At 43.7% G+C, this 25,703-nt stretch overlaps 1 protein-coding gene across 13 annotated transcripts in view; it reads left to right on the top strand.

Moving 5' to 3' along the window:
- Positions 1-25,703, top strand: part of TLN2 (talin 2) — a 422,904-nt gene that overhangs the window by 302,895 nt on the left and 94,306 nt on the right. For all 13 annotated transcript variants that reach the window (XM_034660877.1, XM_034660886.1, XM_034660882.1 and 10 more), the window contains 8 exons: positions 16-150; positions 2,042-2,170; positions 5,038-5,140; positions 14,569-14,777; positions 15,864-15,983; positions 16,922-17,119; positions 18,360-18,499; positions 25,384-25,477. In XM_034660877.1, coding sequence (XP_034516768.1) covers positions 16-150; positions 2,042-2,170; positions 5,038-5,140; positions 14,569-14,777; positions 15,864-15,983; positions 16,922-17,119; positions 18,360-18,499; positions 25,384-25,477 — 1,128 coding nt within the window. The remainder of the gene's footprint in view (positions 1-15; positions 151-2,041; positions 2,171-5,037; positions 5,141-14,568; positions 14,778-15,863; positions 15,984-16,921; positions 17,120-18,359; positions 18,500-25,383; positions 25,478-25,703) is intronic.

Raw genomic sequence — 25,703 nt, 5'->3', positions numbered from 1 at the left:
CTCCTCTCTCCACAGCCTGGAAGCAAGATGGTGTCCTCTGCCAAAGCCGCAGTGCCCACCGTGAGTGACCAGGCTGCAGCCATGCAGCTGAGCCAGTGTGCCAAGAACCTTGCCACCAGCTTGGCGGAGCTGCGCACCGCCTCACAGAAGGCAAGTGGACCCTCGTCACAGCAGTGAGCTCACTGGGAACGGAGCTTTAGACGGGTGTGGCCTGGGGATTCCCCAGGACCTGAACATTGCTGGGCATTTTTCTGGGCAGAGCTGTCTGTTCTATTTGCTTGAACTTTAAAAGATGCCCTGTAGATTAACTTTCACCATTTTTTAGCCACTATCTCCTAGACTTAGTTTATCACCTTCCAGTTACACATAACTTTTGTTAAACTATTTTAGGTTACATGCTCCACCCTCCCATATCCCGGGACAGGCAATGGTTCATTTTTCACAATCTTAGGGGAGACAGGTAGTCATCAGTTTTTTGGTGCCAGGTAAATTGTAGGCCAAAATAAGCGATGGTATCTTCCAGGTATTATTTTGTGGATTTAATAAATTATTTAGGTGGCAAATTTATTTGGGGGAGGGGTCGTTTATATTACCTTTTTTGCCCTGAAAGCTTTTCCCATTTTACATGGGAGCATTCACCTTAACAAGGTCTTCAGTAGAACAGAATTAAGGATTAATGAGTTTCTGTCTCTAGCACTTATTAATTACCAACGGACCTCATTACTGTACTATTTGATATGTTATTAGCATGAAGTTCTGGCATGAATTCATTTTTCCTGATTGTAGTGATCCCTTTATCGAAACAGAAGGCCTCATCCCTGAGCAAGGGAAGAAGGTTAGAAGCTGATTTGAATTCTTAATATGAGCACTGGGCTATGTCACCAAAGAAAAATATCCAGAGCTTTAGGATAATATTCAATTTAAAAAAAATATTTTGAGCTGTGTTTCTCAACAAGAGGTCCAAGGACCACCTGCACTGGAATCACCTGGGAGCATTCAGAATGCAGGTTCCTGGGCCTCACCCCTGATCAACTGAATAAGAGTCCTTGGTCATAGAACCTGAACATCTGCATTTTACAAGTTTCGTCAATGAGCCTCAGAGATACACACCTCAACTGCTTGGGAGCTATGAGCCTCGAAGTGGGACTCAAGCAAGACTGTCCCCTAGGTGTAAGAAGATACTGGGAGCTTTAAAATATATTGTTTTATGTAGTGTAAGGGTTAAGAGTATAGGCTCTGCGGTCAGACTACCTGCGTTCAAATTCTGTCCTTGCCATCAACTAATTCTTTGTGACCTCAGCAAGTTCATTAACCTCTCTGTGCCTCAGTTTCTCCACTGTGTACTACTGGCACATAGCAGTTAATCAGTTAGTATTTACTGCTGCTGTTGTCACTGTTACCTAAAAAAAAGAAAGAAGATTTACCAGTATTTGGCATACCGATCAATAATTTTACACCTATAATTTATTAACATGTGTATGGGGGGATGTGATCAAACCATCTGGAGACCAATATCTTAAGTGATCAAGAGAATGAAGTAGTTTTCTTAAAACAATTGCTAAGGGAAAAAAATCTTTTTTGTAATTTTCAGTATGGATAGGTAATGGTTTATAGTCTAGAAATTTGTAGAGAATCAGTAAGGTTGATAAAGTCTTGTCCCCATAGTCCTGGGTTCAGCGTTCATTCCTTCAGCCACTCACCACGTGCTTTTCAAGCCTCTGTGTGCTAGGTGCTCTCTGTCTAGAACCCAGACATGGTGAAGAGGGATCCTCTTAGTCTGACTGACAATGCATTTCAGATAAAAATAGCTTCAAGGAGACTTTAAGTATATCTACTTATGAGACATACATAATTGATTATTTAGGGGAGTTAGGACTGACCAAGGTTGATTTTGCTCTGTCAGGAAATGCACACTCCACTGGCTTCCTGTTGCCAGGGTTGGAGAATCACTGGGTACATCAGAAGAGCATTTCGTACATTGCAAAGTATGGGGACACTTTTCCTGGGCAGACTGTACACATCTTCCCAACTCTGTTGCCAGGCCCATGAAGCCTGTGGTCCTATGGAAATCGACTCAGCGCTGAGCACCGTGCAGACACTCAAGAATGAACTGCAGGACGCCAAGATGGCTGCCGTGGAGAGTCAGCTGAAACCGCTTCCGGGGGAGACGGTAAGGAATGTGAGAGCCCGCTGCGGGGTGGGACGCTGCCTCGGGTTCTGATCACGGTGCAGCATTTTTAGAAGCTGGAGTTGGTGTGCTTGAATCTCACACATTTGGAAGGCAGAGCCCTAGAATAGCCCCATTTTCAAGAACTGTGTTGAGATAAAGGCCCTGAAGGGGCCTCTGATCATGGTTCTGTGTCTTGCCTTCCTGGGGCTTGGCTGGGGCTGAACAAGTGTCTGTCCCTGTTTTTCATAAACAAGACACATCCTAGTGTTTGAAGCCAGTGTTCTGATCCCACAGCCTTTTTCTGAATAGAACATCCAGTGCTGCTGGAGGAACTAGCTTTAAAAGTAGGAGTTCTAGCCTCTAGCTCCAGCTTGCATTCTCAGCTAGCTGTAGACAAGTCTTGTGTCTCCTCTGTGTCTCACATATTTTATCTGTCATATAGGTAGCAAGGAGGTTATAAAGGTAGATACAGAAAATATTTTCAGCAAGCATGATTTGAAAGACCGTATACTTAGCGCAAGACGGCTGCAATGGATAACAGCAAAGCACTTTAATCCAGTACAACCACACCAGCCAGTGGAATAGTGTGGACAGAGCTCTAATTTGATCATGGTTTGGTACCTCCTGATGCCTGTGTCAGTGTTTTCTTGGCTAAAATTTAACCGGTTCTTCTGATTTGTATGTACCTCCTTTTCCACGTTATGGAACATTGCTGATAAATACCACCATTTGGTAAATACCTTGTAATAACTGTACGTTTACAAAATCAATCTAGTTTATCCTGATGGTAACCTTGATGAGCGAGTTTTGTTAATCCCATTTTGCAGCTGAGAAAACAGAGGTGCAGAGGTAGGTTGCTACTATTCTGTCCAGCGTCTGCCAGCTGACAGAACCACGTTTGAATCCAGGCCTACAGGACTCCGAAACCATGCTCTTGGTCCTTCACCTTGAGAGCGTCTACTCTTGACTACTGCTGCTCTTCGGAAGTCCTGCAAACTTGTGGGATATGAAGGGACTTAGAGAGCACATAGTTTGCCATGGAACACTGGTCCATAGGAAGCCCTCAGAAAATGCTCAATCATGCTACTGCTAATTGTGAAGACGAGGAAACTCAGGCTCAGAGAATTGAAGTCCCCTAACTAAAGTCACCCAGCTAGTGATCAAGTCAGGACCGGCTGCAGGGCCAGCAGCTTTGTAATGTAGTCCAAGTGTCCCTTTGCAAACTCCTGGACTCCAGGGAGCCCGAGAGAGGCTGACGTGACATGAATTCTGCCTTTACAGAAACCTGCTGGTCCGTTAGAATGCAAAAAACCCCATGTAATTTTTAAAGAAATTGTTTGCCCCAGAAGAATGTGTGTGCTGTGTTAGAACATTTTGTTGGCTAGAATGTATTGTTGGCTACCGTTTCTTTTATATTTGAATGCACTGCCTATCTTGGGAAGCAGTGTTGTGGAGTTAAAAAATGCACACATTCTGTGACACCTCTCTGTGCTCTCCGGATCTGCCTGTAGGTTCTGTTCCAAAATGTTGTCCTCATCTAGTAATCAAATAATTATCCATACCCTGAGCCTTCAGTAACTTTGTTCTCTGAATTATTTATTCAGTTTACAAAGCAAGATGACGTGCTGTTCATGGGAAGCAAACACTTTGCCCATTTTCATAATCTCATTTACCACGGCAAACCTCTCTTTCTATTGCATTTCCTTCTGGTTAGAACTCCTCGGAGTATAAAGACTGAAATGAACAATGTTAATGGCCCCACACGCCAGGAAGGCGGTACCGCTGGCTGTCTGCCCACTTCCTGCCAAGGCGTAATTAATTCTCGCTAAGGATTTGTTGCAGACTTTCTAAATTAGCTTCTAAAGGCATGATGCTAATAGTTACCATTTGTTGAGTACCTACATTGATTCTGAACTTTGTGAGCTTAAGTATCAGGATCTCTTCAGGAAACCAGGGCATGCAGAGGTTCAGTAACCTGCCCAGTTTCTAACAGCTAGCATGTGGGGGAAGGAAGCAGAGGGCAGGGGCGTGAGCCCAGATTTGCTTATTCTGAAGCATGGGCTTTTTCCCCTCTATCACCCTACTTACTCTTTTTTATTATTATTATTATTATATTATGTTAGTCACCATACAGTACATCCCCAGATTCCGATGCAAAGTTCAATGCTTCATTAGTTGCGTATAACACCCAGTGCACCATGCAATACGTGCCCTCCTTACTACCCATCGCCAGTCTATCCCATTCCCCCACCCCCTCCCCTCTGAAGTCTTCAGTTTGTTTCTCATAGTCCATAGTCTCTCATGCTTCATTCCCCCTTCTGATTACCCCCCCTTCTTTATCCCTTTCTTCCCCTACCGATCTTCCTAGTTCTTATGTTCCATAGATGAGAGAAATCATATGATAATTGTCTTTCTCTGCTTGACTTATTTCACTTAGCATTATCTCCTCCAGTGCCGTCCATGTTGCAGCAAATGTTGAGAACTCGTTCTTTCTTACAGCTGAGTAATATTCCATTGTATATATGGACCACAGCTTCTTAATCCAGTCATCTGTTGAAGGGCATCTCGGCCCCTTCCACGATTTAGCTATTGTGGACAATGCTGCTATGAACATTGGGGTGCATATGGCCCTTCTCTTCACTACGTCTGTGTCTTTGGGGTAAACACCCAGTAGTGCGATGGCTGGGTCATAGGGTAGCTCAATTTTTAACTTTTTAAGGGACCTCCACACTACTTACTCTTAACACCACTGCTATTAAGTGGGAAAAAGCTAAGGGCCACAGTTGGATGTGCATTATTTGTATGCTAAGACTTCAGTGTATGTTGGGTTTTTTCTAAGTTGTCCTCCCCCTTGGATGTTCTTACAGCTGGAAAAATGCGCTCAAGACCTAGGAAGTACATCCAAGGCAGTGGGTTCATCCATGGCACAGCTCCTGACCTGTGCTGCTCAAGGCAATGAGCACTACACAGGTGAGACTCACACCCTTCGTGATGCCCTGTGGCCAAGTGCAGACCTCTGGGAGGGGTGGTGGGGGTCAGCAGCTGGGGTTCATTGATTGACCGTGAACCTAACTTTGTTTTTCAACAGCAGTTTACAGATTTTTCAAGCACTCTCTATGTGCTTGTTACTGGGCTTGATACGCATAAGCATACAAAGATGAATAAAATATGAATGCCCCAAGTTATTTGTGGATCACCTCTTCTAGACTATAAGAAACAATATTCTAGACTTCTAGGGCTTCTCTGTATGACTCTTGAAATCTCACTCAATTAAAGGAATTTTTTAAAAAAGAGGAAAAGATGACAACAAATAAGATGGCAATGAAATTTGCAAAGATGGAAGGAGAACAGATGAGTGGAAGCTGATAGAGCCAGTGAACAAAAACTAAAGGTCTCCAGGGATAGGGCAGCCAACAAGAAACAAGCCGGTTTGTGCTGCAAAACCCTGAGGCGGTTTGAGTATTGGAGACACAAGGTACACATAAGGGCAGGAGACATCCTTAAGCAGGAGGCTATATAAGAAACAGATTGTGTAATTATCAACTCTAGGAAAAACACCAGTTTTAAATAAGGAATTGGCTTCCTAGTAGGAAGTAGACATAATAGGAAGACTATAGCTACCTAAAATGGAAACACTGAGAAGTTTCATTAGAAGCCCATTACTCGGAAATAGGAAATGTGTCAGAAGAAAGCTCACAGGGGCACCTGGGTGGCTCAGTCGTTAAGCATCTGCCTTCGGATCAAGCCCCGCATCGGGCTCCCTGCTCTTCTGGGAGCCTGCTGCTTCCTCTCCCACTCCCCCTGCTTGTGTTCCCTCTCTCTCTGGCTGTCTCTATCTCTGTCAAATAAATAAATAAAATCTTTAAAAAAAAAAAAAGAAGAAGAAGAAGAAAGCTCACAGAGCTGAGTGGCTCTAGGAAGGGAATGGGATGGGGGTTGATTGACCTGTTTTTAACTATGAATGGAATCATGCAAGTTGTGTCCATGTATTTTTGCTGCTTTTTCTGGCATTGTGGTGTGAGACACATGTGATGTTGGAAGCAGTTCTTTCCTTTCTATTGCTTCCTGTAATATTTCATTATGTGAGTATATTGGTGACTCTTTACACCATTGATGGGTAAAGCTATGCATAGTTCTCGTGCATGCTATTTAATGAACATAAATAAACATTTTCTAAATAGATACCTAGAAATGGAGTTGCTGGGTCCAGCCTGTGCTAATATCCAACTATGTCCTTCCAGCAGCATGTGAACATTCCAGCTACTCACATTCCTGTCTCCATTTTCTGTTGCCAGCCAACGTTGTTAGCTATTCTGCTGAGTCTGTAGTGGTATCATATTATGGTTCTAATTTGTATTTCCCTGGCGAGCAATGCAGTTGAGGATTTTTTCATATATGGCCATTTGGACATCTTGTAAAGTGCCTGTTCATGCGTTTTGCTCTTTAAAAAAACAAAACAAAACAAAAAAAACAAAAACCTTGAGTTACCTTTCTTAGTTGTAGGAATTTCCATTTATATGTATTTCTTTTATCTGGGGGCTTACCTTTCACTCTCAAAGCTGTTTCTTGATGAACGGATTTTTTTAGAATTGTAATACAGTTCAATTTACGATGCTTTTCCTTTATGGTTGCTGACTTTCTGTATTCTTTTTAAAAATTTTGCCTCTCCAAAATCATGAAGATTTCTCTTCTATTGCAGTCTAGAAGCTTTGTTTTCTTCCTATATTTAGAACTGCGATCCATCTGCAATTGAGTTTTGTATGTGAGCAAAGAGGTCCTTACTGTTTTTTCTCTTGGATATCGGTTTGACCCAGCACCAGTCACTGAAGCGGCCATGTTGTCTTCATTGCCACTTGGTCGTTAAGTGAAATCTATATGTGAATCGGCTTCTGATCTTTTGCTTCTTTTCCAGTGACTCAGTTACCTGTCCCTACCTTAGTAACACACTTTCCTAATTACTGCGGTTTTATACTACGTATTAATATCTGGTTATATACATCCTCTGTCTTCGTTATTTCTCAAGTAATGCTGACTATTCTTAGCCCTTTGCATTTCCACATATATTCTACAGTCAGCCTGTCAGTTTCTACCCCCAGAAAAACCTGTTCATTTTTTCTTTTTGTAATTGAAGTTACAGTGAATCAGTTTGGGGATAAGTGGCATTTTCACATTCTTGAGGCTTCTAATCTGCAAATATGGTATGTCCCTCCACTTACTTGGATTTTCCTTTTAATACTGTTTTATAGTTTGGGGCATATAGTTTTGTGTGTTTGTTTTCATTGTAATGTGCATGATATATCTTATCCCATTTTCAACTTTTTTATGCTTTTATTTAACTTGTATGTTGTGGACATCATGTAGTCATTTTGCAGAGGGAGGAGTTGTTTTTCTTTTTAAAAATTTTTTTAAAAGATTTTATTTATTAGAGCGAGACCCCAAGTGGAGGGGAGGCAGAGGGAGAGGGAGAAGCAGACTCCCTGCTGAGCAGGGAGCCCAACAGGGGGCTCGATCATAGGATCTGGGGATCGTGATCTGAGCTGAAGGCAGACGCTTACTGACTGAGCCACCCAGGCACCTCCATCAATTTCTTTTCTCAATCGAAGTATGTGTTCCATTTGCCTAGAATGTAATTACTGACACATTGGGATTTGAATCTATCCTTTTACTCTTTGTTTTCTGAATGACTTACCTGTTCTGGATTCCTTTGTCTTTCTCCTTTCTTGCCTTTCTTCAGATTCATTGGTATCTGTTAAGTTCTGTTTCTCTCTCCTTGATTAACTTGTTAGTTATATATTCATTGACTATTCTGGGATTATTCAAAGTCTAATATAAGAATGTTCACCACTTCCTGGATAGTGCAAGAATCTTGGGACACTTTAACTCCCTTTACCTTTCTTCCAGTTCATTCTTTGTTTTCATTGTTGTGTGTTATAATTATACAGATATTTTAATCTCCATACAGTCTCCATGTTGTTTGATACAGTCAGTATCCGGTTAGATTCACCTCCACATTTACCCTTTCTATTGTTCTTTATTTCTTCCTCCCTCTCCATGTGTTTCCACTGGGGATTATTTCATTTCTGCCTGAAGAACTCCCTTCATTTCCTTCAGTGTGACTTTACCGGTAACAAATTCTGTCCATTTTTGTCTAAAACTGCCTTTGTTTAGCCTTTATCTTTGGTAGATAATTTACAAATTTTAAGCTGGCAGTTGTTTTCTGCCAGAACTTTGAAGATGTTATTCCATTGTCTTCTGGCTTCCTTTATTTCTGTTGTGAAGTCAGCTGTTAGTCTCCTTTTGGAAGATAATGTAGTTTTTTTTTTAATGTTTTTAATTTTTAAAATTTTTTTATTTAAAACCAATTAGCCAAAGTATAGTATAGTACATCATTAGTGTTTGACATAATGTTCAGTGAGTCATTAGTTGCCGTGTAACACCCCGTGCTCATCACATCCCCTCCTTATTGCCCATCACCCAGTTACCCCATCCCCCTCCACCTCCTTTTTCACAACCCTCAGTTTGTTTCCTAGAGTAGAGAGTCTCAATGTGGTTCTATTTTTCCCCTCTACTAGCTTTTTTTAATTTTTCAGTCTTTTTTCAAGCAATGTGCCTAGAGAAGTTTTATTGGGTGTTTATCCTGCTGTGGGTTTTAGTACTGCTTGAAAATGCAGTTTGTTGTTTTAGGTCAGTTTTAGAAAATTCTCAAGCACTGTATTTTCAAATAGTGTTTCTGTCCCATTTTTTTCCCCTCCTCTTCTCTGTAGATTTCAGTTATGATATATGTTGCATGTTTCCACTGTTTTATGTGTCTCTTAATCTTTCCTGTACTTGTGATTTTTCTTCTCCATGCTTTATTCTGAATATTCTCATTTGATCAGTATGCAGCTCACTCTTCCTCTCTTTAGCCATGTCTGTTCTGCTTTCAACCTCTTCCAAGTTTTTAATTTGAAATCTCCTGTTTTTCAGTATGAAACTAGCCATTTGATAGTTTCCTTACACTTTCCTTTCTCTGCTGAAATCTTCTATCTTGCCATCTGATTTCTTCAATTTAGTTATCACAAGTTATTGAAAGTCTTGGTTCAATAATTCTGAGATCTGGCTACCTGTGGGCCTGAGTTCCTGGCCTGTCATTTTTCTCCTCTTGGTTTTCAAGCTGTTGGTCTTACTTCCTGGTGTTTCTGATATTTTTTAATTTAATGCTAGACATTGGTATTTTAAACTGAAGAGATAGTGTGAGGCTCTGGATTGTGTTTCTTTCCCTATGAAGGATTATTCTTTGTTCCTGGCATGTAGTGAACATCTAGACAGATCACCATAACATGAGCAGGGACTGGGCTGATTGGAAATTGTGTGGTCTGTCTCCAGTTTGTTTTTTTAGGACATAGGCCTTTGTGTATCCCATGAGAACATCTGTGATGTTTACCAGGGCCATCCTCTTCCATGGGCTCAGGCCTGTGTTTTTAATCCTCCCAGCCCCATGAGATTACAGGAAGTTTTGCTCAGCTTCTGGGCAACAGTTTATAAATGAAGGAATGACTTGAGGGGAAAGCAGCCCTGTACACCCCCTCCCCCCACACCCCGCACCATGCTCTCTTTCTTTTTAAAATCTTATCCCTCTTAGTGCCTTGGTTTCTCTCCACTGCTGTCAAACACGTTCTGTATGATTTTTCTAATGTGTCTGTGAGGGGAATTGATCTGTGATAAGCTATTCTGCCAATACTATAACCAAAGTCCTCTTAGATTTTTTTTTAAACTGTGTTTATTACATTGAGAATAGAGACAATAGGAGCACAAAATAGTTCTTTATAGTATAGTATAGTACCTGCAAGAATAAGAATTTTGTCCTAATGGGAGAGTAAGAGAAACTGTCAAGAGTGAACTGGCCACCTGATCAGGGTTTTAAGGATTGTTAGCATTTATTTAGCATTCAAGGAGGAGGGAAAGTATTTATAAATTCCTACAAAGCAGAGGGTGCATGAGAGATATGAGTTTCAAAAATTTCTATGCATTTCTGGAATCTTGCCAGATTTGGTGTACCTGATGAAATGGCCTCTTTAGCGGAAGAAGACTGCTTTACCAGTTGCATCATCTGATACTGATAACATCCAGGATGACAGACTGTCTAGTCTCTGTGTGAAAAACAGCCTGGAAATAGCACCATTTAGTTTTGGCAGGCACTGAATGGGTGGTTGGGGAAGTGGAACAGTGTATATCGAGTGCCAAAGGTAAGAGGAGAGAAGGCTGACCAAGTGACCAGGGGCGGGTTCAGGGAAAAGATGAGTAAGGAGTTAAGGCCAGAAAGGAAGGCTGGGTCAGAGCCTAAAGAGCCTTCTAAGCCAACCTAAATCATTGAAAACTTAACCTAAGAGCATGTGAAAATACTGAAGAATTTTCATCCATGGACATGGTTTAGTTTGTCTTTTACATAGGTTACCCTTCCTCTCATATGCAGATAAAATAGAGGGAAACAAAGTTGGAGGTAGGGAGACCAGTGTGAAGGCTGCTGCCTTCATCCATATGAAAGGTGGGTGTGGCCTGTAGCAGAAATGAAGGGATGGATTAAAGGGAGACCTAAAAGCTGTTAGGCTTTGGCTTAGACTGGTTAGAAATGGCCAGGATGGGAGTAAGGAGAGCAACATGGACAGCTCTAAGTGTTTGGCCTGAGATGAATGAAGAGGTGTGTGAATCACTGTGATGGAAACACAGGGCCATGGGCAGGTGTGGCAGGGGCTGGAGTTTAGGGATGATAGCTTCAACCGTAAATGCATTCAGTTTGTGGCATCTATAGGATGTCCCAAGTCCAGGGGCCCATTAGGCAGCTAGAAATTAGCCTCTGGATCTCAGCAGAGAAATCTGGGCTGGAGATAACAATTTTTAAATGTTTAATATGATAATAATTGGAACTGTGGAAATATAGATAAGTTTGCCTGCGGGAATGATGGAGTAAGAAAAAGGTTATCAAATATAACCCTGCAGAACCCAAATATTTAATAAGAAGAAGGCTAAGCAGCATTAGAAATCTTTGAAAGAAGTGAGAACATACAACCTTGGAAAAGAGCAAGGAAATCAGGAGAGAGGAATATCTCTAGAGTCAGAGAGGTGTTTCTACCCAGAAAGTCACCTAAGAGAGGGACTTAGAAAGCATCCATTGGCTTTGGGAAAAACAGGGTCACTCTTCCCTTGTCGAAGGCAAGTCCAGGCGTTTTGGAGAACGGACGGGAAGCAAGGGGAGAGCAGTGTGTGGACAGCCTCCCCGGTCTCTGGTCCTCACAGAGGTGTGCAGAATATTCAGGACTTACACGTGAGCTGCCCACTGGCTGGATTCTAACACAGATGTGCTTTTGTTTGGCCAAACTACATTTCTGGTGGGCTGAATACAGTTGTGCATAGACCCCTTTTCAGATCCTGTGTGACAGATTGAGAACCTACGTCATACCAGGTTTTTACCTTCTGAGTTTGCCATGTGGGCTAGTGCTGTCTCCACATAACCTACATGAATGCTAATCAGCAATAATACCATTACAGAGCTTTTTCACTACATCACGTATCATTGATAGATTTTCTTAAGGCTCTGTTCCTGAACATAATTTAAGATCCAGATAGCAAGAATACTGTGAAAGTAATCTGTGTCTTCAAAGGATTGTGGTTATTGCCACAGTGATCTGCTTTTGAGTTTCCCACTGGCAGTTCTGGCTTTGTAGCGTACCCTGGACTGTAGGAACATTGTCATTCGGAGGGTGGTGTTTGCCTAGAGACCTGACCCTGTTAAGTGTCATCATAAACACTGAAAAGTCACTCTGAACTGAGCCTTGTACAGCCATTGATGTTCATTGGGCTCCCCGGCCTCTCATCGTCTTGTTTCATTCCTTTGATGGTGTAGCTTCCTCTTTCTTGGAAACCTGGTCCCTCCAAAGTGGATCCTCGAGGTGCTTTGAGATTTCACAGTGAGTCCTCAGCAGAAAACACGTGGGATAGATCAGCCTAAGCTTTTGGCATGCAGCCCCTTTGGTTTCTGCCTTTTTAAAAATTGTCTGGGTCTATAAAAGTTTTTTCAGTAAATGATTTTTGCATAAACATGACTTTCCTAATTGTGATAAATGTTTTATTCTTTCAAAGTCATATACAGCTCAAATAGAAATGAAGTCAGGAGACTGTATAATAAATGAAAAGGCAAGAGATGTCTAGAAATCACAGCCTAGAATTTTCAACAGTCAGAGCGGTGATCTCAGCCTCTCCCAAAACATGTGGGAACTGGAGGCCCGGAGGGAGAAGGCAGCTAATCAGCAGAGCCAGAGCTAGACGAGGTCTTGACCGCATCTGGTGCCTTTCTGAGCAAGGGCATCTTTCAAGCCTGTGCCAGAAGCTTAAACATAAAAGGGAATTGACTGCTCTACTCAGCTTGTTCCTCTCCTTCACCTTCACTTTATTTATCTTTGTGTTTTCTCTTCTGGGCTTCCCCTTTGCCATAAAAAATCACTTTATGTAAAATTCTTCTGTACCATTGCCCCGTTCAGAAGCACCGTGTGATGAATGGTAGACTGGCAGCTTTGTAATTTGCCCTGATTAGATTGTGGAGTTCTGTCCCAGCTGTGTGACTTACTATTTACAGATTAGAAGTCTACAACACTGCAAAGTTGTCTTGTTTTATGGATGTGGGGCCTTTCACTTTATTGTATTATGGCGCCTCGTTCTCAGTAAGGCAAGGGCCACCTGCTGCGTCTGTGCTGACGCGGCAGAAGCCACAGCTGGTCAGAGGTGGCCTCAGGGGTACCCAGAGACCATCCAGCTGAAGCCTTTAGACAAGAGTCAACTCAAAGCTGAATGAGAGAGACATTGATGTGTCATTTTCTTGCGGATGGTATATGTTCTACGTGGTATATGAGAATCCCTCATAGTTCTCTACCCCAGAGAGCACTGTGCTGAGAGTCTGACCCAGAAGTCCAGAATCCTCAGCTCTAGCTCTGGCACTGCCTCTGAAAGTGTGTCATGGACAAGACACCTGTCAGTGCTGAACCTCAGCTGTGAAGCAGTCCGGTGAGATGCGCTTGAAGGTGGGCTCCTCGGCATGTCTCAGGGTGTTCAGATACTCTTGTTACACACTCTGGCGTTTCTGGTCGTCATCCTCTTCTTGAGTATGCCAAGCACTAGATGCCATGTATGAAGGTGCGTGTTCATTCTGTGGGAGGTGGTGCTGTAGATTCTAAGAACTAGTTTCTATTCAGAGTCTATCACTACATCCCATCGTCCTTAGAAGTGAGGTGAAGGATGAACAGCCATGTCACAAAGGAAGCTGTCCAGATGGCCATGAAGTGTATGAAAAAGTTCTCAACATCATTATTCCTTAGGAATATGAAAGCTAAATCTCAGTGAGCTACAATGGCACACCCATCAGAATGGCTGCAATAAGAAATTTGATGTTAGCTAGTTTGGGCTATGGTGTAGAGCAGCTAGGACGCTCAGACGTTGCTGGTGGAGTGTACAATGGCAAAACCATTCTGAAAAGGTTTTGTAGTGTCCTCTAAGGCTAAAGATGAACTTACTCTGTGACACAGCAGTTCAGCTCCTAGGTTTATATCCAAGAGAAATGATTCCATCTGGTCACCTAAATGCATGTAAAGAACTCTTGGTAGCTTTATTCCTGATAGCCCCAAACACAAAACAGTCCAAATGTCCATCAGCAGAGGAATGGATAAAGAGATGGTGAATTCGTATCATGAAATACAACATAGCAAGAAAGAGGAATGAATGTACCCACATGGGTGAATCTCCTAGCATTCTGATAGCAAAAGAAACCAGACACAGAATACATACTTGGGGTTCCATCAGCAAGGAGTTGAAGAACTGGTAAAACTAGTCTGCGGTGATTGAAGCTACACTAGTGATTACTTCTGGCATGAGAGGTTCTTGATGGAGGAAGGACGTGGGCGACGGAACTGCTCTGTCGCCATCTGGTTGGTGGTTATGTGCTTGTAAATGTGTAGAAATGCACTGAGCTGCCCCTGTGGACTGCTGACTTTCTTGTATAGAAGTCATGCCCCACTAACAACAGTTGGGAAGGGAAGTGCATCTGAATGACCCATCTGTGTCCTTGATCCTGCACTTGGTGTTTTAGGCCTGTGGCCATGCAGAACAGAATGTGCGAGGGGAGCCAGAGCATTGTAGCATGGCTCGTGCTATTACACATCTCTTAGATTGGCCCAGAGCCAGTGGTACGGACTGCTAGTTGGAGAAGCATAGCAATTCACATTTTACGAGAAGTCGTTTGGACCCCACCTGGACCACACACTGTCAGAGAGTGCTCTCCTTTCCCTGAAGCTGTGCTCTGGAGGCTGATTTGCAAGTAAAGTATGACTTTTAGGAGGAATCTAATAGAAAGTGTGGTGGGCTCTCATCTCCAGGGGTGGCTGCCAGAGAGACAGCCCAAGCTCTGAAAACGCTGGCCCAGGCTGCCCGTGGAGTGGCCGCATCCACGAACGACCCCGCAGCTGTGCATGCCATGTTAGATTCTGCTCGAGACGTCATGGAAGGCTCCGCCATGCTCATCCAAGAAGCCAAGCAGGCCCTGATTGCACCTGGGGATGCTGAGAGTCAGCAGAGACTAGCCCAGGTGAGACCCAGAATTGGCAGTTCTGGTCATCACTAAGGTGGTCGTGTTGGCAGGCTGTCTTCTGGGCACTCTTTTCCTGGTGTGAACGTTTTTCAATCAGTGGGTGTTTTCAAAACCTTCCGAAGTGCTGTACCAGTGCTGGCCATACATGATACCCACTTTTGTAAGTCTTGCCTAGTAACCCCCGCAATAGGAGATCTGCTTAATTGAGTCAACGGAGAGTATGGGGGGTGGGAGGGAGGTGGTGTTGAAATCTGTCGTTGGAATTTCGGGAACCAGCACACAGCATATTTGTTGGCGACTCGTGTATGCTTAAGTATGTCCCTCTTCCTAGTCTGGGAGGTGAGGTAGAAACAGTTTGGCCACTCAAAGTTTTATACTTGCTCTACTGCCTATTTGGATGAGTCTTTGCCAACCTAATAAACTAGTGGGCTGGGGACCATCTAGGCAAAGTTCTAGGCAGGAAGCTGGGAAGGAGATGGTCTAGTTAAAAGGAATGACACAGCCCACTTCCAAAGACCTTACCCTTTACCTGAGTGCAAACAGCAAGCCCTCACCCATCCTAAAGGGGCAGCATGTGGGCAACCCCAAGTTGGTCTGAAAGCGTTCAGACCGTCCCACCTGCTGTTGGGCAGGGTGCGGTCCAGGCGTGATGGCACCAGAAGGTGACACCTAACTGGGGCCCAAAGAACGCAAGGCCTCCTTCCACTTCAGTGGCTTCTGAGGGGCTCTCAAGAAGGGTGCTCTTTCTGTTTCTCTTGGTGGTGGCTCTCTTTGTTGTAGAATCTGACATAATATTGGAGACTTATGTGTTTGAGTCACAGAATTGTGACTTTGCCTGGTGCCGGGTGCGTGTAAGGCATACTGTTATCACTGTGTCAGTCCCTGTGCCAAGACAGGATGTTAACCCCAGTGAGAGGCCTCCGTGAGGTGATTTAATGGTAAACAGTGTCAGCTGGATGTGGCAGATAATTGCCCGATGCTTTTCAGCTCTGCATACTGTCCCTGCTGGCTCCCCACACACCTGCAGCAGTGTTTGCAGGGAAAGTGCTCTCTCATGGAGCTTTTCTCCCTCTGTGTATGCAGGTGGCCAAAGCCGTCTCACACTCTTTGAATAACTGCGTGAATTGTCTCCCGGGGCAGAAGGATGTGGATGTGGCCTTGAAGAGCATTGGCGAGTCCAGCAAGAAGCTGCTGGTGGACTCGGTGAGAGGCTTTGCATTGAGAAGGGGCCCCTGGGGGTCTGGGCTCACCTTAGGTGTGAGAGGAGTCTTCTCCCCTCCGTGGGATGTCTGAGCAGCTAACCTCTGTCTGAGGAGTCCCATTGTGCCTCCAGTTTGCCTTTCTTTGTTTTGCTTTGCCATCAGCAAAGTTCCCAGGTAGAGCTTTAAAAGTTCACTTTTTCTTTGAGTCCATGTTGCTGTGTGCTCTCCGGTCAGCCCAGTGAAAACAGGAAAGTTTTCTTTTGAGAGAGCGAGTAGTCTAAGGAATCTACTTGCTCTTAGAGCCTGTTCCCTGTTTTGTGCGCCCCTTTCTGGGGTCGGGGCTTGGGCTCATCCATTTCTCTGCCTGGCGCCTGGCACATACCGGATATACCATACATGGTATGACTAAAAGAACCTAGCATAACTCCCTGGAACAAATAGTAATAGTTCCACCAATGATAATTCTGATCCACACAAAAGCTATGTGAGCAAAGGTTACTAATAAAATTGGTGGCTATTAGTTTGGAAGAATAGGATTCGAAGTTTAATAGCATATGCCTTTTAGTTCTAGAAAGCTAAACCTTTGAGAGGTTCCATGCAAAATGGAGTGGTCGTTCAGAACATGGATCTTGGAGTCAGACTGCCCAGGTATGAATCCTGGCTCTGCTACTGGGGGGACCATAGCCCCTGAGGATAGGCCACTTTTAGATCCACTGTGTTTAGCACGGAATAGGTGTGTAGTAAATTTCAGTGAGTGAAATTATGTCTGTATGTTAAAGGTCCAACTTAACATAGGTGGGCTCAGACCACACATAGCCTTTTAGTCTAGATGCCTCAGAAATGCAGCTCTGGAGTCTTTCCTTCCACAGAGCCTTCCTTCATTTCCCCCACGCGAAGTAAAACTTCTTATGGGGTGTGTGCCTTTTTTCTCCACTGCAGTTACCTCCCAGCACGAAGCCTTTCCAGGAAGCCCAGAGTGAGCTGAACCAAGCCGCAGCTGATCTGAACCAGTCTGCGGGGGAAGTGGTCCATGCCACCCGGGGCCAGAGCGGAGAGCTGGCCGCAGCCTCTGGCAAGTTCAGCGAGGATTTCGATGAATTCCTCGATGCTGGCATTGAGATGGCAGGCCAAGCGCAGGTGAGTGTGGTGGTGGCTACCTCGAGTGGACCCTTGCCTGTCGATTCTGGTAGACTCTTTGCCCCGGAGGCCTGCTGGGCAAACAGACACAGGGAACCTGTCAGCAGGTCACACCGTTGCGTTCTCTTTGCTGCTTAGAAAGCTCTGTGACCTCACAGGCCTGGCATTCCTAAAGACGCTATTACCTTATGTGTGAAATGCTTCTTAGAGATAAGGGATAACTTTTCCCACGATCATGCAGCAGGATTCATGGTTTACTTAAGCTTTTGGAGGGAGGGCATCTCTGTGTCCTATACTTCATATATGGTATAATACAGTAAAAAACCATGAGTTTGAGGTTCATTGGGCCCATTGGAGGGGGCTGTGTCTAATACCAAGTGTCAAATGATTAAAAATTACCTCTTTGAGGGGCACCTGGCTGGCTCAATAGGTTAAGTGTCTGCCTTCGGGTCAGGTCATGATCCCAGGGTCCTGGGATCAAGCCCTGCATCGGGCTCCCTGCTCAGTGGGGAGCTTACTTCTCCCTCTCCCACTCCCCTGATTGTGCTTTCTCAGTCAAATAAATAAATAAAATCATTAAAAAATTACCTCCTTGAGATGAACAGATAAAGCCCTTGTTCAGAACAAGGGAACATGTCTGGTGTGAACCACAGAGCTGTTTTTTCTTGAGCTCCTGTGAGCTCCCTGAAGGAGAAACCCAGGGTGTCTCTGGGTGTCTCTTGCTGTGTGATCTACAAATGGTTGTTTCTCTGATAGGAAGTCAGCCAGGTGAGAAATGTGTCTTTCCCCAAGTGAGGAACTTCTGGGGTGCAGTCAGCTCCGAATATCTAGACAGTGCTGGGCGTTTGTGCCAGGCTGAGATGTATGAGCTCCTTGACAACTCCAGCATTGTTGAGCAAGATGCTGGAATCCTGGCCTGGTCCATGCACTGATGAGCTGGTGCTCTCTCGCCCTCCCTCTCCTTCCCTCCCCCACTTTTAATGCTTGCACTGGTGAGATAGCACAGCTCTTGGCTGACCCACTTGGGGATGGATCGCTGTCCTGTTGCGGGCATCTTGGTGTGGGTCTGTTTGGGCACAGGGCAGTGTCTCTACCAGTTAGGGATCTGCCCACTAATGGGGCTTAATGCAGTCTCTGTAGATAACTTGCCTCCATTTCAAGATGCTTCTCCCAGCTCTCTGAATGCTGCCCGGAAGAAATGGACAGTCCCTAATTACTCTGCCTCCTTTCAACTTTGCAGACAAAGGAAGACCAGATCCAAGTGATAGGAAACCTCAAGAATATCTCTATGGCATCCAGCAAGCTGTTGTTAGCTGCCAAGTCTCTCTCGGTAGATCCAGGAGCCCCCAATGCAAAAAATCTCCTGGCAGCTGCTGCAAGGTAAGAGAAGAACAAAACATGCTTTCATGTGTGGTTAAATAATGCCAGTGTTTGAGAGACAGGCCTGATGTCCTGCTGCTCTGGCTCAGCAAAGATGTGGTGCTGTTTTTATGTTGTCAGAGGCAGAGTCGGGACTCTGGCATTTGATTAAACTGGCTCATCCTCACGTGCTTTCCCCACTAAAGATGTTTTCTGTCTTCTCTTACAGCCTTTCAGCTTGCTTAGACTTAAGGCCCCTATTGATTTATAAAGATGATGGCTTAAATGGATGTTTTTAAAGGAGTGTTATATCTTTCTGATGATGAAAGTAGTATGTGCTCGTTGAAAAAAAATCAGAAAATACTAAAAAGTATTAAAAAAAAAAAAAATCCCCACAACACCCAAAGAGCTGTTCAGCATTTCTTGAGCACTTACTGTGTGCCTGTCATAAAGGCTAATGAGATGAACTTAAACATACTCCGTTTGTCACATGCGGAGGGCTCCAGTTAAGGGTGAATGGGGCAGTGGTGGGAGTAAACTGTTTGGGGAAATATATTAAAACAGGAATCTGAGTTTGGGGTGGTGCCAGTGTCCTTTCCCACTGTTTTCACCCGAGGAAGCGGTGATACGACGTCTGCTCCAGAGCCACTGTGCCAGTTGAGTTCAATAGCTAGAAAGAATGCTGGTCCCAGGAGAAACGGCAGTGACAGCCCGGGACGATTTTGTATTAGCAAAATCATTCACTTTCCCAAACCAAGAGGCCGCAGGGTGTGTAATGTTTCTCTAGTGCTGTGGGCAAGTTTTCCTACCATTGCTTGATAACACTTTGTATATAGGAAAGCTAACAGCAGTAAGTGCAGGCAATTAGGATATAGAGCGCAATTGGAAACCTTCTCAAAATGTGCAAATTAGTGATTTTTAAAAAGCATAGCGTGAATTCTACTTTTCGATTTTTTTTTTTTTCTAACTTGATTTTGCTTGTTTGCTTGCGTGTATTTGTTTTTTCATGTCTTTCTCTCTTCTGGGTGCTCAGTGGCTGTCTTTTTGAGTTCAGAGTCAGGGGACCTGAATTCTAGTCCAGGCTTTAATGTTTGATACACTTGGTTACGGCGGTTGGATTGTTCAACCTGTCCCAACTTTCCCATCTGCAAAATGGGGGTGGTACTATATCATCCTCAAGTTCTAAGTTCTTGTTAGCTCTCAGTATATAACATATCTTGGTGCTTGTGGTTAAAACTGGTCTCTGGTTCCCTCTTGGTCTGCAGTGCTTTAGTTATTTGTTTATTTATTGCTTGCAGGGGGTGGGAGGTAGAATTAGATCATTTTAGAGCAGGTCCTTCAAAAACCCTTGAGTTTCTGTAGTTATTCCTAGGTGTATATGCTTCAGCTTCAAACAATAGTGAGAGCCACTAGAAGATTGGAAAAATACCCTCCCATCTCCCTGCCTCCATCTTCTGCTTTGTGACTGTGCCAGTGAGTGAGTGCCCTCCAAGGGGTGGAGGCTGAGGAGGGAGGCATGATGTCTTCTCTGTTGAGCAGCTGTTTCTCATATAAAACCCTCTCTTGATTCTTCTTTTTCCTACAAAGGGCCGATGTTTCCAGGTATCTGAACTCAGATGTTTTTCATTATCTTCAATTTTTTGCATCATTTCAAAATTACAGTTTCCAGCTTAGAACGCAGTGTTCACTCTCTTAAATCATGGAAGAAGGGGAGAGCGTAAATTGGCCTTTTGCAAGCCAGGTAAGGAAGGAAACGCAGGCCCTGAAGGATTATGGCTGGTGTCCTGGCTCTGTGGGTGTCTGAAGGCCCCCTGGTGGTGACATTGAGGAAGGGGCCTGGAAACGAGATGATGAGGCTCTCTTTGCCTGTCCTGGCTTTTGGCAGTTGACAGGGAGCTCCAGCCTGATGGTTTCATAGCCAAATACATGCTTAAAAATCATCAGAGGAAATGATTGTCTCAGGTTGGAACTGTTGCCAGAAGATGCTGGCACGTTCTCCTTGGCTTCTTGGCACATGTTGGGATGCTCTGCTCCTTGAGGTGGTTTCCCAATGGAAGCTCTGGCCGGGTCAGGTGAGTCGGGCAAGCTGTTCTTGGGAGGTGAAGCTTTGCACAGCTGGGGTGCATTCATTTATTCAACAGATTGTTATCACGTGCCTGAAATGGGCTGGGTCCAGTCCTGGGTGCTGGGCAGGCACACACTGTGATAAGACAGGAATGGCCACAAGAGAGTTAGGGCAAGGGGCGTGTACACACACAGCATGCTCGCCTCATTCAGTCTGGACATTGCCACAGCCCTGCACGAGTGCCCTTGGAGTTGAGTAGCTGGAATCTGACTACTGCTGTCCTCATCTTCAGTCCCACCACCCTCCCTGTTCCTGAGACAGCCCAGCCCTGCCTCTGTTTCATGTAGTTGTCCTCAAAGGCCCCAAGGATGCCACTGTGAGGATCTAGACCTGGACCAGGACAGCCCTCCCCTGCTCCTGTGTCCACAGGCTTGAATCCTTTGTTCTTGATGGTCTCCTTGATTCTTCCTGCTTTGGGAAAAAAAGATTGATCTCTGGAAAAGCAGCTGGGTGTGCTCTTTCCCTCTGCTCTTCATTCTGCATCAGTGTCCAGGTATACACGAGGAGCCCAGTCCTTTAGTTTCTGATGCTTAGTGGGGCAAAGTCATTTGCTCTTTAGCACCCAGCTTGTTTGTCTTCTTCCTGTGTAAGTGGTGAGCTCTGACTCTATTCGGAGGAGTTGAGTAGAGCTGAAGACCCTTTGTCAACCATTCATCAGCTTTTTCCCTGGCCAGGGGCTGGTCTGATGCTCCCTGAACTTAGTCAAAGAAATGGAAAACCAGATTGCAGTTGGAAAAAGGAAGGAGCGTCCTACCTCTGGGCACCTGCCCTGTGCCACCGCTCACACCACAGTCATGCTGGCCAGGACTCCCTGGCTGAGAAGACTTCACACCCATGCCTGTTGCTGCCAGCGTTGGGACCCAGCTGGTTTTTCTGCTGCTTTCCTGTCCCCTGAAGCTTCCCTAGAACTTAGCAGGCGATTTCTCTTCCTGGGCTGCCCTTTGTTGTGAGGTTCCTGCCAGGCAGGCTTCCTCCTATCTCCAGAGATGGTGAAAAAGGATAAGCCAGCAAGCAGATCTTCCACACTGTGGCACAGAAAAATATAAACCACGCTGTCTGTTGGTCTCCTCTAGAATGTTCTCTTCCCTTTATCCAAATCAGGATCTCACTGACTTCTCTGACTGTTGCAGTCCACATCGAGCTCTCCCTTCCATGCAGAATGCGTGCCCTCTGTTTGCGCTCCCTGTGAGCCTAGAGCATGTCTGGCCTCTCGGAGGTTCGGAGTCTGTCTGACGTGCTCCTGCCTTCACTGCTGCCTTTGGCTTACCTTCTGTGTGTCTTACCTGTTCATTATCCTGCTTCTCCAACCGGATTGCAATCACCTTGCTTTCCTAGAGAGACAAACTATATTATTTTTGAATTGCCATACCTTGTACAGAGCAGGACCCAGGGAATACACACGGGTGGAATTTGGGGTAGTTTTTGCCTGCCGAAGGACACTCTCCCTTGAGGAAGGGAAATGTCTGATGTTGGTGTTTTCCCCGCCAAGCTCCTTATCAGATGATTTGGGCTTAACAGATCATCAGAAGCACAAATTGGTTGATTTTCTTTTCTCACCCCTGGTGCATCTCCATATCTATTGAGAATTTCCCTCCGGAGCTCCCAAACTAGTCCAATCAATTCAGTCAGTATCTCTGAACACTAAACAATGTGTAGCTTAGAAAGCCTTTTTTTTTTTTTTTGCTAAGGTTATAGATTCCATTTTTTTTTTTAAACTGAAAGTGGCTGGATATGCCTAGATGAAGAATGAGACACAAGAAAACACTACTTCTAGTTGAGGGAATTATGGTTGTTTAACTTTTTTGTATTTAAAAAAAATAAACTTGTGCAGCTTTAATCATTTTTTTAAAATAGTGGGAAAATATTTTAAAACTGCAGTTCAGACATATTTGGATTCATATAGAACAGAGGGAGGATGCTGCTATTTTTGGCCCTCTCTTTATGACAATGTAAGTTGGCTAAATCATAATTTTTTATTGGATTTACTGAAATTTTTTTATTTAAAAATAATAAAATTACTTTAAAAGTATTATAAATCTACCTTTTTGGTATGTCATTCTGTCATTTTTTCTGAGTATGTATATGTTGAATTTTATAGCTGTGGGCTCCTGTTTATACTGTTTTGTAAATTTTGTTAATTGTGAATCATGAATACTCTTATATGTTAGGAATATGCTATGCATTATAACTTTCAGTGGGCACCCAGAATTCCATTGTAGACTATACATTTATTTAGTCAATCCTCTGTTATTGCGTATTTGGGTTGCTTTCTAATCCTTTGATCTTACAACTAACTGCTATAGTTTGAAGCATAAAAATACTATTTTTCATTGTCAAATCTACATAACCCTTTGCCTCTGGGCCACTTATTTTATTATTGGGCTATCTACTCCAGATTCTAAAATGAGTTATGAGGATAAATTATACCTAAATCATGCTCCCTAATCATGGATCAGTATTACCCAAGTGACTCATTCAGACAGCCGTGCTGTGCTGGCACTTTTAGGGATTATCCAACCACAGACCACTGGTCTCTTGGGGCTTTTTTTACCCCAAGTTTTTTTTTGAAAAATTTTCACATCTAAAAAATCGATAAAAGACGAGGACAATAAGCAGCTATATAGTCTTTGGATTCCCCAATTGTAAACAGGTTTTTAATGGAAAAATCTTTATATAAACACAAGGCTTAAAATAAATGCAGATGAACAGGAAACATTGAAAGAAGCTAAATGGAACGCTTGTGTGATACGTGGAAATATCCTCCACCTGATCATGTCATCACTGTTGAGGGCATTCTGCACCCTTTGTTACGTTCACACATGCCAGCCTGTCCACTTAGAAGTGTGTCTTGAAGCCTACCGCACGGAACATGGCCCTGGACTCTCTGAGGGACCCGTTTGGAGATTACATCATGGACCACACCCTCCAGGATCACAGAGTGAGAGATTGTCCTGCTCTCTCGGTTGTTACTGTTCTTTCCACCACAGAGAACCCAGTGCTTCTGTATGACACCTTCAGTAAGCACTTTGCCCCAAATAAATGAATCACTAGAGTCAATCTTACAAAAACTATTTTGGAATTCTTTCGTGAGTTCAGGAATGTTTTTTCTTCTTCCCATCCGCCCTAGCTAAATTTAAAATTCAAAGCAGTATCTCCTCATCAAATAATTAAGCTGATTGCCTTTGTGCATTGGCAACATCATTTTCCATCTAATATGATATTCTGTGGGAAGCTGCAAAGCCAATTTAATAAAATGAGACATCTTTTATATTAGGCAGCGCTAATGATTAACAGCAAGTGTGCTCTATTTTGTTTTTGTTTGTTTTATTTTAAGTTGCGGGTTAGCTGCAGTGGTTAGTAAGTATGAATAGAATTTAGGGCCCTGCCAGAGTGTAGACCAGTTATGACCGTACAGAAAAATGGCTGTGGATCTGGCTTTGGAGTCAGATGGTCATGGATTCGAGTGTTGTTTTTGCCCCTTACGTGTAGCATCCCTTTAGGGAATTCTCTCCCATCTCGGTTTTTGTTTTCCCACTTCTAAAACACAAGGGTATTCAATTTTAAGACTTAATATAAAAAGTGTGGTATTGGCAAAGGATTAGATACATAGGTCATGGAACAGGGTCCAGAAGTAGACCCGTAAGTATGGCCCAGGGATTGTCAACAAAGTTATAAAAGCAATGCAGTGTCAAAAGAATAGCCTTTAAATGAAGGGTGCTGGAATAATTAGACTAACATAAGCCACCCGCAGAAAAAGAACCTGGACCCATATTTCACACCTTATAAAAAAATTAACTCAAAATGGACCATGACTTTCTAAATGAACCATGGTCTCACCTAAGCAGGAGTTAAGCAGAGGCTGTTTGGGAGAAGTGGAATCCTTGCCGATACAGAAAAAACTCTGAGCTGCTTCTCAAGTTTTTTTTTTTTTTTTTCTTTTTTTTTCTTCTTTTTTTTTTTTTTAAGATTTCATTTATTTATCTGACAGAGAGAGAGCCAGCCAGCGAGAGAGGGAACACAAGCAGGGGGAGTGGGAGAGGAAGAAGCAGGCTCCCAGTGGAGCAGGGAGCCTGATGCGGGGCTCTGTCCCAGGACCCTGGGATCACGCCCTGAGCTGAAGGCAGACGCTTAACGTCTGAGCCACCCAGGCGCCCCTTCTCAAGTTCTAGGAAGAATAGGAACACCTGTAAAATCATGACTCTCTAATTCCTGCTAATGTTAAAGAAAAGAGCTGTTTTAAAGAATAATTTGGGAATAGCTTCTAGGAACTAGCGAATCATGTAGGATTTCATAGAAAGATGAGATTTTTAAATCCTGAACACAGTTTGCTATATGTATGCCTGCTATGTTTTAAAATATATAAAACACTCCAAACTATACAAAGGCTATCCAAAATAACCTCAGATCCTCTTATTCCTTATGGGCTGCTAATGAAGGATATTTAAAAACAGTGTTAATATGATCTCTTTGCTATTTGCAATTTTGTTGTGAATTCTTTCCTATGAATGTATTAAAAGTCCTACTTTCCTCAAAGAACCATTGGTACCCTTTAAAGGGAAATCAAATGAGTAATCACAGGCAGAGTGGGGACACTCATTCTGTCTTTCCTGGTCCTGGTTTATTTTTGGTTGTTCAGAGCCTTGGCGAAGAGCTCTCACAGGGACCGCAGCCTTTATAGTGAATTCCTTGTATTTCTGGTGAAGCTACAAAACATTGTTGCGAAAATTACTGTTGATCTTTACAAAATGAAACAAAAACCCTTTATCTGGTTCTGTTATAGAGCTGTGACCGAGAGCATCAATCAGCTTATCACTCTGTGTACCCAGCAAGCTCCTGGCCAGAAAGAATGTGATAATGCCCTGCGGGAGCTCGAGGTACATCCCTAGAAAGGCCGCTGGGGATTTAAGAGGGTGTGACTGTCTGTCCTTTCCAGAAGGGGTCAGTTTCTTCTCCTCTGTTCCTGCCTTATGTCCTTCCTGGAAGACTACTGAGGCCAAAGTTTCAATCCAAGTGGTGGGAAGGAATAATTAAATTTGGTGGGATCATCCTCTCCACTTTCCCTTTTTCACTAGGATGAGAGTGATTTTGTTAAAGGACCCT

Source organism: Ailuropoda melanoleuca, chromosome 5 (assembly GCF_002007445.2).
Source record: "Ailuropoda melanoleuca isolate Jingjing chromosome 5, ASM200744v2, whole genome shotgun sequence".
In the NCBI taxonomy this organism is placed as follows: domain Eukaryota; kingdom Metazoa; phylum Chordata; class Mammalia; order Carnivora; family Ursidae; genus Ailuropoda; species Ailuropoda melanoleuca.
The sequence above is the reverse complement of the archived record's forward strand: the minus strand, read 5'-3'. Positions and strand labels throughout refer to the sequence as shown.